The 14,820-nt window shown below is 40.7% G+C and overlaps 1 protein-coding gene across 2 annotated transcripts in view; it reads right to left on the bottom strand.

The window, feature by feature from the left end:
• LOC119647944 (proline-rich extensin-like protein EPR1) overlaps positions 1-4,519 on the bottom strand; it is a 40,901-nt gene extending 36,382 nt beyond the window's left edge. The window contains exons 1-2 of one of the 2 annotated variants that reach the window (XM_038049307.1): positions 4,063-4,519; positions 3,882-4,000 (exon numbers count right to left, since the gene is read on the bottom strand). In XM_038049307.1, coding sequence (XP_037905235.1) covers positions 3,882-3,884 — 3 coding nt within the window. In that variant the 5' untranslated portion in view covers positions 3,885-4,000; positions 4,063-4,519. The remainder of the gene's footprint in view (positions 1-3,881; positions 4,001-4,062) is intronic. The other variant, XM_038049308.1, reaches the window with a different exon arrangement.
• Positions 4,520-14,820: the final 10,301 nt, after the last annotated feature.

The raw sequence follows: 14,820 nt of genomic DNA, 5'->3' as shown, positions 1-14,820 counted from the left end.
ACAAAGGGTTACGCGGACGTCATTGTTTTAATCTGTAGGGACAAATATGAAAATACCCTATGTGATAGACTGGACTAAGGGTTACTAGTGCCTAGTGCAGGAAGGTTGGACTGCGGATCAACCCAGCCAAAACCGCCATAGTACCATTCACTAAGAGGCATAAGCTTAATCAGCTGAGAGCCATAAGGTTGGTTACATGATGTGGAGGTGAAATGAGAAACAGAGGTAAAATATTTGAGAATTACGCTAGACCAAAAGTTACTCTGTCCGGATAGCTGAGTGATTAGAGCACAAGGCTGCCGTACAGAAGATTGCGAATCAAATCTCACTGGTGGCAGTGGGATTTGTATCGCGATTTGATGTCGGATACCAGTCGACTCAGCTGTGAATGAGTACCTGAGTCAAATCAGGGTAATAATCTCGGGCGAGCGCAATGCTGACCACATTGTTTCCTACAGTATACTGTAGTGTACCGTTACGGTCTTGAATGAAGTGCTCTAACACACTTCAAGGCACTGATCCAATATGGATTGTTGCGCCAACGATTTTTATTAAATATTACACTGAAAGAGACATGCCAGAAACATTTGTTGGAAAGCCACGAGGGCTCTGATAATTTGTAGATACATAGCAGGAAAAAAATGGGGTAGCAACCCGAAGATACTACTTTGGATATATATTGCAATAGTAAGACCAATGATTACTTATGGAGCAGTAATCTGGGCAGAAAGAACCGATCTCAGCACACAAGCCAGGGAATTACATAAGCTCCAAAACTGGCTTGCGTGTGTATCAGTGGGGCAATGAGGACATGGCCAACAGCATCCCTGGAGGTCCTTCTGGGATTAACCCCTCTACATCTGCACATACAGATGCAGACAAGGAGGGCAATATTCAGGATTGCCGGGAGTATCAGTGAGGCGGGGACGGAAGATTGATATCCCTTCTAAGCGGTACCCCGAATTACTGATACCAAGAAATAACATGACAACGAGGTTTCACGTCGATAAGAAGTTTAAAACACATTGGAGTGACATGGCAAACTGGAAGAGGATGGCAGCGGCATACGGATTAAACCAGCAACTGTTTACTTGGTACACTGACGGATCCCGCAGAGCAGAGGGAACGGGTGTAGGTGTCATTGGCCCAAGGAAAATGTACTTTGAGCTAATGAGCAGGTACACCAGAATATTCCAGGCGGAAATATATGCCATAGATAAATGTGCCTCCTTTAATCTCCAAAGGAACTACAGGGGGCAGAACATAGCAGCGATTAAGGCACTTAGGTCCAACCAGGTAAACTCTAAACTGGTATGGGAATGCCTTGAGAGACTGAATATACTCGGCTCGTCCAACAAGGTCTGAATACTTTGGGTTCCAAACCATACTGGGTTGGAAGGCAATGAGGCATGGGATTAACTAGCTAAGAAGGGAATAAGGACGCCTTTACGCCAGTGGAATCGGAAACCGTTTCATGACTATGACTCTAAGAAATGAAGAGGAACGGCTGAGGGAACTATACTGGGTGGGCCTACAAGGGATGGAGCAGTCCAGAGTGCTTAGTGGGGGATACAAACCCATGCGCACAAAGGATTTTTAAAACTTCACCAAAAAGGACCTCCCAATCATAGTGGGAACTTTCACTGGCCATTGTCGGTTGAACTATCATCTAGGGAAGCTAGGGATATCTACGGACACTGCCTGCAGGTTTTGTGAGGAGTATGACGAAACGCCTATACACGTCCTGGGCCAGTGTCCGGCACTTTTGCAAAGTAGGTCGAGGCATCTCTGAGAACACTTACTACCAGATGCAAGGCTGAAAGATCTAGAAGTAGGGAACATACTAAAGTTCCTGAAGGTTATAGGCTTGCTTGAGATACTATGATCAATAGGTACACTATAACCAGTAAAAGGGTTATAATAGTTCTTCAAGGACGCGGTGCGACTTTCCCTTAACAGAATAATAATAATAATAGTATGAAATTAATCACCGATTTTCTCTTCTGAGTGCATTCATCGGTATGCTGGAACGAAACAATTGATTAAGGCAAAACAACTATTTATACTCTGACACTTGTCTGAGAAAAAAAAACCATAAATCTCCAAATTGGTTATTGAGAAGTTGTTGTCAGGTGTTTACTAACCCAGAAGATTTCCCTACTTGGTGGCAACTATTGTACCTACGCACGTAACATTCAACAATGGGAAAATATGAGCAAAAGTATCCATGAATATGTGATGAGGTAACTGCTTTTGTTAGTATATTGATATCATAATACAACATTGGTGGAAGCGTTAAACGGCCTGCATGTAATTTGGAGATAACCTGTTTTCCTACATGAGCAGTTAATATGCCATTTATATTGCAATCGTAATGGAATTCAGTTGGAAGGCTAGTGTTAATTATGGATTCAATCAAAAACTTCAGGTGGGTAAAGAGTTACACCGTCTACAATCAAAAGGCTTAAATTCCACCAGATGATAAGAAATCTTCACTAATAATATTATCTCAAATAATCTCTTATCTCAAAAATAAACGAAAAACTTATTTTTTCCATTAATCCCACATAATTATTCCCAAACACAAATCTCCCAAATCAAAAGATTTAAGCGACTAACTCGATTCACTTTTTACGCTTGAAAAATTGGTTATTGTATTGCAAATTAAACCATCCAGTGAATTGTATATTTAACCAATTTATATATATTTGCTGATACAATATTACTATAAATACGTTGACTCTCAAAGGTCCACTTGAAAAATGATTGACAAAACAAAGTTGAGGTCAAGAGATCTAAGATTGAATGCAAACTTTTTTGTAAAAGTTCACGTGTCTCATTCATCATTCAGAGAGCATTCATATTCAAAATAGATGAAATTGGATATCAAATGGAAAGATTAAAGTAGATGTAAGCATTTAGTGGACAGGGTTTTATGCATTCACGTTGTGTACCACAGTTTATATCTTTATTTTATGAAAAAAAAATATTTCGTTTTGCAATTCTACTAAAGCCGCGGATTAGAAACTAGAATGAATCGCGAGTCATTCCGTAAAATTAATTAATTTTAAACTTTTTCTGTACATTTTACAAGTAAAACCGTTGTTTTCATATAATTTTTACAATCTTGCATTCTTACGCTCAAGAAAGATAGAATTCCGTAAACCATCACGCACTGCAAATGTAAAATTTGCAAACGCAGAACTGACAATTATATTTCGCAACAAAATGGTTACAATTCAATTTTATGATGGAACCAATGTTAATATACTCAGCATTTACACCTTTATTTATTCATTACTCACAATAAATTCTGAATCTTGAAAGAGAATTTGTTTGTGCATTTCATTCAGTTTTTTAAAGACACTTTTCACTTCAAGATGCAACTTCAATTGTATTCATGAATTTGAAATGTATATAAGTGAATATTGATAAAATAAACCAGCAATCATTGTACACTTTTTCCACCGTTAACTGTAAAATTTCCCGCCGAGTTTTCTATTATCACTCAGCATGAGCAAACAAGGGTTACACCGAAAACCCAATTCCGACAGTCCACAAAGAAAAGTTATTGAAAAGGTTGCATAATATTTTTCAATATCACGTTCAAAAAGATGAATTTATCTAATATTTCTTTCCATTTTAACACCGTAAGTTCCACCTTGATAAAGCACAACACGGTCACAATATTTCTGCTAAACATATAAGCACAGAATTGAAATATGTATAATTATCTGAATTGTAAAGTTACAATCAATTTACGACCCACTTGACTTCACACTATACCGAGATCCTGGATATAAATATCTTTGATATCCGCATCAATATCCGGAATATTCTTGCTTAGAATCTTTCTTCAAAGAGTTCCTTTCAAAACTTACCATCTTCCAAGAGTTAATCCAAATTGTATCCTTCTATTCCTTTTGTTCTGTTAATCCTTTCTTCTTCCAGGAAAAACTAAATAAAAAAATTTATATCCCGATCAAAACGTCGATTCCACCTATCAAGAAATTCACATATAAAAAAGCGAACCGATTCCGAAAAGCAAATAATACAAAATACCATGCGATGGCCTTTAGCTGACGTATTTATACGAAAAAATGCTTTTGAATCTTTTTTACCGATCTTTTTGGCGTGTCAGTGGAAGATGTTACTAAAAGGTGTCTCTTCTTGGATATTTTTTGGCTCGATGGTGAGCCGTTGACCATATGCTTCGGCGCGAGAATGGGGACTTTAGAGACCAGGGTATCGAATATGTACGGTTCGGTTGGTTGGTGGATTGACAGTAATTGATGTCGCGGTAATTTGACTGATCTGATCTTATTTGATCGAGCTGAGATGGACCTTTTGGAAGTTTATATGCATTAGAAGACCGATGTTGTACCTACGAATCAAAGTCGCCAACTGTCCGCTTTAACTGTGTTAAAAATATCACCATGTCGTTTGCGGGGTGTTAGTTGCGATATTTGTCTCGGAGCTGTAAGATCTATCCCACCCGCAATTGGCCATAAAGTAGACCAGTTTAATATGCGTTGGAAGACGCTTTGACTCATAGTCACTAGAAGCAGAGCATTTGTTGATTCTCCAACTTTAAAAGATTCAAGGTAACTTAACGTAGCAATAAAGATGCAAACCCCCGTTTGTTGTATCTTACGACTCTTTTCGTAATATATTCTTATTTTAACCGGTATAAGTAAATGCAATAATCATATAGGTTATTAGTAGTTGGTAAGAATCAGAATCCATTTGATCATCCCTTTGTTCCTTTCATTAATTATTCTATTATTACTCATTAGCGCCTAACTCGTGATTTCCATAGCAAGTTCTCCAATGACCTTGCACTATAAATGTGGCATTTCGCCATGAGAAATTTTATGGAAAGTTGGGACGATATCGAATTAACAATTTGACCTATATCGATGTGTAAAATCAAGACAAGATTTGCCTCCATGGAACATAAAAACAATCAGATAGTCGTGCAGTGGATGGAGGAATAAAAAGTCCTCGAGATTCAAATCACGAAATTGATACTAAAGACCAGAACCTCTCCAAAAAGCTAGCTGAGTATTGCGCTTTACTACGATCAAAGAACAAAGGCAAAACCAGCATATCATTGAATTGCCAAAAAGAACGAAAACAAATTTTCAAGTTGACATAGCTTCAATAATGTTGAACGCAGTGTGCTCATCAGCACCATTGAATGCATCATCCACATCAACATCGCGGTTTGCCGTCGCTAAGCTTATCGTATACTGGGGAAACATACAGATTACAATTAATCGAGGTCCTTGTGTGTAGTATATGGCCAGCGTGACAATGAAGGAGAACAGGAGCGACTGATGGTGACCATGCCATCTGTGTCTCCAAAAGCTGGCTGGACAATGACATATTAATCTCTGAGCTCCCCGAAGAGTACTTCACTTTCCGCTGTGAAAGGGAGCGGGATGCACCTCGTAATTCCACTGACGATGGGGTCCTAATTGCAATAAAAAATACACTCCCTGCCGAACTAGTCTTCTCCTCCTCTGGCTCTCCTTATGATTATGTTGCTTCGCGTCTCCCCGCTCAACTTCTTCCTGTTCATCGTATCTTGTAAAAAGGTCCCCGGTACTTGCCCTTCTCACTTGTATGAAGAAATGTTGGACAGCTTGTCTGGACTCCTTACTGTCAGATTCCCTTCCCTCCCTTTCTTCCTTTGCGGAGATTTTAACCTCCCATGCTCCACTGGGTTAATCATCTCATCCGATTCCCCCCAACAACCTCTCCCATTCTTCTCTCCTACTTTCTTCCTTTATGAACACTTGCCCTGTTCTGAATTTCAATACCACCAAAAACTCCATGGGCCACAGTCTAAGCTCAGCTTTAGTGTCTTTCAACTGGGTACATATATTAAGCAACTCAACGTGTGATAAAGCTCTAAACACCTTTTACAATATCCTGTCCGATCTCCTCTCGTGTTACATCCCTTCCTGCCTTGCTTGCCTACGTTTGTATATAACTTGGTTCACAACGGAGAATCCTCAAAACATTTGCCTGAAACATGCACTGCAGAAGAAGTTTCAGGCTTCTAAGAATGACGCTGATCTTACCAACTTTAAGGCTATGCACTCCACTCTGAAGTCCATGATTAAAAAAGCGCATAAAATGCATTTATTGAGCGTCGAAACTTTTTGGTCTCACACTCATAATTCTTGATATCCCACTCAATCTCTTTCTTCTTCTATCAGGTCTGGATGCTGTTCCCACTAAAGCTCTTCAACTCGCTGTTAAGACCAGACGCAACTGGTTTAACAACGTATTTAAAACATGCATGGTAGAAGGAGTTTTCCTACACTGGGGGAAAATGCAATAAGTAGTTTTGCTCCCGAAGCCGAATAAGCATCCAGGCAATCCATCATCATACCGCCCGATTTGCCTCATCGGCATGGTAGGAAAGATGCTTCAAAGGGTAATCTACAATAGACTGCTCCCTATCATTGAATATAAGGATGTACTAATAGAGTGATAATTTAGATTTCGGCAAACCCACTCATTGATCGATTCCGTCGACGTTTTTCTGAAGCTGGCTTGAGACGCGATGTCGTCTAATAAATGCTGTACCGTGGTGACATTGGATGTCAAAAATGCGTTTAATTCCGCTAGCAGGGACAAAAAGCTCACCGGCTAAAACGAGTGTCCCTAATTATTTGACTAAGCTCCTCATGTCTACGATACGGATGAGGGGTCCAAGCAGTACACCATCACCGCGGGAGTACCACACGGCTCAGTATTCGGTTCTCTCTTCTAGAAAGTGATGTACAATGGGGTCTTTGTCCATCCCGTGCCTACGATAATTGGTCCTTGATTACCAACGGTACGAAGAGGAATCCGCTTAATATTCGTGTTAGTGGTCACATTACCATTTAGAAGCCGGTTACTAAATGCCTGGGGATGATGATTGACGCTAAAATCAATTTCAAAGGACTCCTAGACTATACCGTGTCAGAGTGATCGGAGGAGGGTAAACATGACTTACCGATTAGTGGCGCTAAGGGTATTCAATGCCTTCACAACAATATCAGACGACGGAGGGTATGTCATTGCGGGAATGATCCCGATGGACATTTAGTAAGTGAGGCACGCTGTCTGCACGAGAAAAGAAGAACGAATCCACCTGAAAAGGATACAGAATACCGAAAGGCGGCAAGACGAGAGTCGCTGGAAAAGTGGCAGCGATGGTGAGAGTACTCGCAGAGGGATCTTTGGGCCTATACTTTGACTGCCCGTATTGATGATTGGATCCAGCGGCTACACGTAGAGATTAACTGCCATCTGACGTAATTCCTGTCAGGGCATGGTGGTTATAAAAACTATCTTCACCAATTCAGGCTGGATGATTCTCCATTTTGTATTGAATGTGGTTGCACACCTGAGGACCCGGAGCATGTTATGTTCCACTGTCCACAGCTTTACTCAGAGAGCAAGAGCCTGGAATGCTCTGTGAAAATCAACATAAACCCGCAGGACATCGTCAGGAAAATGCTGAAGTCGAAGGGAAACTGGTACATGGTGAACACAGCAATCAAAAGTTACAGGATGATCTTGAAAAAGCGGAGCGCGCAAGGAAGATGCGAATGACGGAAAGTTTGGTCACTGGTCCGCGCAAAGTAATGCTTTGCGGCGGTTCCATAGAGAAGGAAGAAGGAAAAAGTGGGGGATAGTTTTAGTGACTAAAATTCACTAAGGAAGACAACAACTGGTCCTCGAAATATAGATATTGAAAAAATAAATTTTAGAAAAAGTTAGTTTTTTTTTTATTTTTTAGCTATAAACTAGCCGGACTAAACGATAGTATAATTAAATTAAGGTATCTGAGAGAATATTCAATACCAGATACTAGGCACCAAGAAATAGAAAACATCTCAAGTCCCCTGCGGGTCGACTCTGGTGCCCGGTCGTAGGTCATTGGGAGAATCTGCTAGCGCAATTTACTACGTAGATAAAGACTGATTTAGTGGTAGACCACGAGCAATACCGAAACAAGGTCCCGACTTCATGACATCTCGCCTTATCGGGTACCGCTACCATCACAGGACGTGTTCTTACCCAAGGCCGAGGAAATGGATTTTCCTGTTTTCAGTGTTTAGGGATAAAATTGACGCCAGATGAGGCGATGCCGAACTTTCAGCGCCGGCTTGATGCTCTGAAGGACGCCATTTTGGGCATGGAGGGGCGACTCCTGGTAGGCGGTGAATGCTACTGCTCTCGAAAGGGCCATACCTTAGCCAGCCTCCAAGGGGAAACGGATCCTGCGAATAGCAGCGCTAGATACACACTAACATTTAGGCGCATAAGCTGCGGAGGAAGCACCCCTGAATAAAATTTGCATCAGAATCTCTGGCACCATCGGTGGATGGGCTCCTCGGCAAGTGATCATCAGTACATCGCGTTCGAAGTGGTTGACACTACTTGCCGGCGTGCAGCAACCCAGCGCTCCCCCCGTGCGTGTGTAACGTTGCGAAGGTAAACATCCTGAAATTCGTTGAAGCTCTTGGAATAGGGGGAGTTGCGTCGAAGGCCGCTCGCCGAGGGGGGGGGGGGGGCGACCCACTTGATTTGCACACTATACCGAGATCCTGGATATGAATATCTTTGATATCCGCATCAATATCCGGAATGGCAGCTGACACTGGCGTAAACTCAGTGATAAACCTGATAGCGACAGCAAGTGAGACTTCCATGCCCCGAAGGAGCCCTAGCCGTGACAAGCTTTCTATATACTGGTGCACGGCAGAAATTGCCGACTTACTGAAAAAGTGTCATAAGCTCCGCGGAGTTTGGCAAAACGTTTACACAGGCATGCGCTATAAAGACAGCACATGGGTCAGGAAAAAGAAGATTACGCGGTGCTATAAATGAAAACAACGTCGTGGCTGGCAGAACTTAGTTAGCAAACTAAATGAGGATCCATGGAGACCTGGCTGCAACTTTGGTTCTGCGAAAACCCTGTATGCTAAGTACCGACCAAATGGAGGGCATTGTACAGGCATTATTCACCAGACGTCTCATATGGGTTGACGTTAACCGCGTGGAAAACATCGAGAATTTCCCACTTTCCATAGTGAGAGAACTGGAAGAGATTATTCTCGCAATGAAAAACAAGTTCGGAAACCGGAAGCTGGACGCTTCAGGTATGAAAGGGTTTGTGTATTCCTTATATAAAGAGATTAGAGTGTGCATTCGCCACATTAGCACCTAGCACACAATATATGTATATGTTATGTGAGCACATCCACTTTTGGGTTATATTGACATTCACAGTCTTGAATTTGCGACAACTCTGACCTATTATAACTTTGCTGGTAATAGTGCTATTTCCATTAACCTTGGTAGGACCGTACTCTATGTTATAACCTACATTACTGGTGCTAGAATGAATTAAGGGGAGGGGTCGGGTTACAGCCAATTACTAGAAATTATAGTAATGTACTATTATTAGCTTTTTTATAAACCGGTAGGCGTATGAAGAGTATTTCGAAGCCTAGGCACCATAAAGTGACGGCCTCCCGATTTACTGAGTATGGGTCCGAAAAAGAAATGATCACTTGCAACTCCCCGCACTCCCCACCTTTCCAACAACTGTCAAAGCAAAGACCGGCTTGAGAAAGTACTAATCAAGACCTTTCATTTGATACCCCATGACTATATTTGATGAAAAAAAATTTACACCTCCCTTTTGCACGTATGGGCCCCCTCTTAAATTCGATGTAGTTTTATGTAACTCACTGTATGCGTGAGTGATCGTAATTCGCACCTTTCCACCAAATTTGGTGTCAATCGCTACAACCGTCTCCGAGAAAAATGTGTATGACGGACAGACAGACGGACAGATGGACAGACAGACAGTAAACCGATTTTAATAAGGTTTTTTTACACGAAACCTTAAAAAAGATGGCGCCAGGTCCTAGTCAAATCCCATCGGAAGTCTACGAACGATCAAACTTGCTGCTCCGGACGTTCAACGCTTGCCTGAAGGAGGGTATTTTTACTTAAAAAAAAAGAAACCCTGAGCAAGGTAGTTTGGGTTCAGAGCAAGGAGATGCATGGTTGATGCTGTTATGGAGGTCCTAGATAAGGTTCATTTAGTTGAGGCACACAGCCGCCGATCTCGACGAATAGTGCTCCTCATAATGCCTGAAGTCGGAAACGCCTTCAATTCCGTAAGATGCATAGATATGCTAGGCACATTAGAAAACTCATTTCACGTGCCAAGCAATCTCTTGTGGATATTGAGGCATTATCTGAAAAACCGCTCCATGCTCTATGAGACGCTAGAGGGCCAAAGGGAAATCACGTCGGAAGTAACGCAGGGACCCACCCTAGGGCCGAACCCCTGGAACGTTTCCTGTAATAGTCTGCTAAGATTCGACATGCTAGAAGAGCCGCATCTGGTCGATTAAGCAAACGACGTTCCGGCACTTATTGCCGAATGCACCGTTGAACAGGCGCAAAGCAGACAGGGCATATTGATGCGGCGGTGAAGCGGATGAATGGCTGCTCATGGCTTCAGCATTGTGTAGGAAAAAACCGAAATAGTCATCTTGTCCAGAATGAGAGTTCCGACACTGTGTGCCATATCGATTGGCTAATTTGCTTCTTCAAGCAAATTAAAGCAGCAGTGGACAGAGCTTCAGCCAGGGTCTCGGCCCTACATCTACTTGGAGAAGTCATCTTATAAGAGCAACGCAGTCGGTTCTGCTGTATTGCCCGGAGGTATGGGCTGATGCCCTAAACAAGGAGGTGCATCGTAAGGACCTTACTCAAGTGCAGAGATGGGGAGCTTTGCGAGTGATGTCTGCTTATGCTACTGTCTCAGAATCGGCTGTGATGGTGATCTTGGGAGTGTTCTTCATTGCCCTCCCTGCTAAGGAGTGTAAAGCTGCTTACAGCTACAAAGGCAAAGATTTCAGAGAAGTGGTGGTGAAGAACGTCAACGAACACTTACCGAGGAACAACTCCCTTGGCAAAATGAGCCAAGAGGAAGAAGGATTGCGTAGCTCATCAACAACTTACAAGTATGGCTGCATCGAACACATGGTGAGATTGATTCCTTCCTTACCCAACTTCTAAGTAGACGTGGAGGTTTTCAGTCTTACCAGCGCAAGATTGGGAAGACACGATCTCCTGATTGTGTGTTGTGTAATGCAGTAGCGGACGACATCGAACACACTTTTTTCCCTTGCGGAAGGTTGGACGGCTTTCATCAATAGCATCATGCAGACACAGGAGAGTTTTCTACAGACAACATTGATAGAGAGATGCTGAGGGAATTTACTGACTGGCCTCCAAAGCCAAGGGAGAGCGAGAGGGCTAACGCTAGTTCTTAGATGACAGGAAGGTGTTTAGTGGGTGGTCAGCCGGGGTGCTGTTGCGGGAGTCCAACACTGTGCGTAAACGCATTCACCCACTCAAAAGAAACATGCATCTAAGTATCTCCAAAATTCTTTGTTAAATATACATCAGGGTTGCATTCGAAGCAAGAAACTAAACACAGGAGGTGAAACTAGTAAAAAAAGCACAATGACAAACAATCTTTGAACGAAAGATTTAAGACAGTAACTTGAAGTTTCACATTTCATAGGAATGGAATTTCGAAAGTCATTTTATCACAATTTATTTGAATTAACATACCTTCAATGAGTAAACTTCTTCTTGTCAGAGTATGCTTTCTGCAGTTGAAGTAAGTTCGAGGGGTAAATACATCTTGAAAGAGAACTAAATTTTAAATTATATAATTTCTTAGTTATCTGGCGAACTAATTCAGTTTTAGCAAACATGAAACATCGAATATCCTTATCATGTCTCATTGATTTGCCTTTTGTTGCAAAAATTGAGCCAACATCTCAAGTAATTGTAAATATTACAAACTTGTATTATCTGCTCACCATTAAGTAGGAATATCTACTTATACACTCGTATATATCTACCCAAAACTCGTGAGAATCACTTGAACTTAAATCAGCGAGACCCGAGTATGTAAAAAAGGAAATATTTGGAAATAAGCATAACAAACAACTTTCTGGTCATCAGCGGAAATACTTCTGAATGGAATTATCTGTAAATGACAATATAGATACATACATATGTATATATTGTGCATATTATCTATAGAAAAATTTTTATGAGATGTTTGCAATAGCGACAATCTGATCTTGAAAAGGTGAAATTTTATAGAAACCAAAATCTTCCATTGGAATCAAACCGAAAAAAAACCAAACCAAAGATTTCGAAATTTAGGTAACTCATCTTAATTTGAAAATCTTTAATATTTAATTTAATTTAATATGAAAAGTTAAGGAAGTCCTGAAATTTAAGATCCAGATGGATCGCAATGGATTTTTTTAAACATTCTATGTAGCCTAGTTTTCGAAGTATTGGTAAAATACAATTTTGTTCACAATTGACAAGATAAGTTTTTGCTAACAACGAAATAACTCCGTTTATGGTTTCCACAAATGCCTCTCTTCAAATCAATCAAAACAGATGCTTAAGCCTTTAAACCACCTTAATTATTTCTGCTGGGTTGCTACACTAAGACTGTTTAGTATTAATTGGTATAATTTCTAGCTATAATATATTTCTTCATTAGCTAACACGTAGTTCTAGATTTCAATGGATTTCTGTAACACATCGAATACCCATAACCTTCGGTCGGAACACTTATTAACTCACAATTGAAAATAAGCCGGAACCAGTTCATTTAAATTGACCAGTAAATCAATGAAGGTCTATATATTTTTCTTCATTAGACACAAAGTCGCTTAAGATGCTTGATATATCGTAAATCGTTTACAAGATGAGTAAAAATGAAGAAAAAAATTACCATTAATGAATGCGAGGTCCTATAAGATTCAAGGGAACCTAGAGCTTGGATATGTTGTAGCTATGATCTTCTGCAAGGTCGCGACAACCAACTAGATTACTTGCAGCTCTAATCGCTTGAATTATATCTTCATCCGGTCTATGCTGCACCTGCATTCTCATTTTCTTGATAATCTATTTTTCCAATACGGAAACGTGAACAATGGAGAATTTACCGTATTGATGGCAAACATATGACTTGATTTCCCAAGAAGGAGATAAATACAAAGTGAGAGCTACCACCACTTCACCGTTGTTTCTTTTGAGAATGGATTTCGCCGCAGATATAATGAAAATCTGAATTTTCCATGAATAGCTTTTTGCATTACAGTTTCATTCATGGGGAAATTGCAAGCAAACCAGATAATATAAATATTCATAAGCTGATTAATTTTTAGGTATTTCGTGACTAAATGATAGTTAAGTAGTTACTAATTAATATTTTACGAAAAATAACAGTTACTTTCATCGTTTTTCAAGGAGTGTACCGAAAAGTGATAATTTGAATCGAGCCTCTCATTGATTCATCAGATACGCTCACCTCGAAAACTATGATAATGATCATTTTATAGCAAATACTAGTTAACGTATGTAAATTTAGTTTATTAATAGAGAAGTTTAATACAACAATTTGTTTTAATGTTTCTTTTTTTAAACTTATGGATGAGTTGTCCTCTGATCAGATTATTTTTGTATATTTGCCGGTCGTTTATGAGGAACATAATGGTGGAAGTTTAATCTTCCTCATGTTTTGGAAATAAGTTATTCTAGTTGCATAACTATTCATTCTGTTCTCTTTTGTTGATTATTTCCTAGCTTAGCCTTCCTAGCACCATCTGGAATATTATAATTTGTTCAACTGGTAACCACATACATAGAGAGGTATGACTTCTAGTAAGCTACAGGAGAAAAATGAGATCAATAAAATCAGGAAAACTATTTCAGTAGCGATGCTTGAGGTATACACATTGAACATCTAACAAAAAGTGTCTACGGAATCCTCCTAAAATAACCATCTACCTCGCTCCTCTACACCTTTATCTTCTAGCCAAATAATAATCTGATAACTTCCTTCGGTGACCCAAGAATCAGGAAAAGGTGTAGTCAGCTCTCCTAACCAAGGTGAAAAGTATAAAGGAACGAATGTGTGGCCAATGGGGAGTCTCATTTTTAGTATGCGGACGACGATAAAAGAAAAAAAGTGTAAATGTCAGGCGCTTTATTAGAGAAGAGGCTGCAGGCAGCGGAGAGGAGGCAGTAAAGTCAGTGCCAGCCATAGCACCACTATGCTAGACTAGTAGTTTTCAGCGAGCACTAGATATACAATTTTTCTCCCACAACCGCCGACGTAGGCGATAACCCAAAAAAACCTCTCTAAACTCTGCAACAGCCAGACGACGAAGCTCGCACTCTGAAAACATTCAACGACGAGGCTGGTCACTTGCCCGTGGCCCCGGCGCTAGTGACAAACTGTGTCCTGAAGTGTGATGAATATTGAAGCCAACCCTTTCTGAGGTGGTCATCGAGTATTTCCTGAACAGCGACAGCGAGCAGTCAGAGAATGCGAAAACATATTCTACATGAATTCTCTCGATTTATGTGAGCTCACGATCGTCCCATATGCCAAGATTCCAAGAAAACTGATGGACTGTATGGTAGCCAATTACCGGTATGAATGAGGACAAGCTCGTCTAATCCTTGGTCTCCAAAACCCCAAAATACCGATGAAAGACTGGATAATGATCAACGAGGAGGAACCACGGCCATGTTTTCTATCCTGCATAAGTGAAGAACGCCTGGAGACGGAAATATAAAGTACGGCTCGGTATCAAGTTTGCAAAGGTGAAAGTTTTCCAACTCTCAAAACCTGACGACGACTTGGACCCAGTAGATGCTACCAACGAGCTCTTGGAGGAAATG

Source organism: Hermetia illucens, chromosome 2 (assembly GCF_905115235.1).
Source record: "Hermetia illucens chromosome 2, iHerIll2.2.curated.20191125, whole genome shotgun sequence".
NCBI classification, from domain to species: domain Eukaryota; kingdom Metazoa; phylum Arthropoda; class Insecta; order Diptera; family Stratiomyidae; genus Hermetia; species Hermetia illucens.
This window is presented reverse-complemented; position numbering and strand designations above follow the sequence as displayed.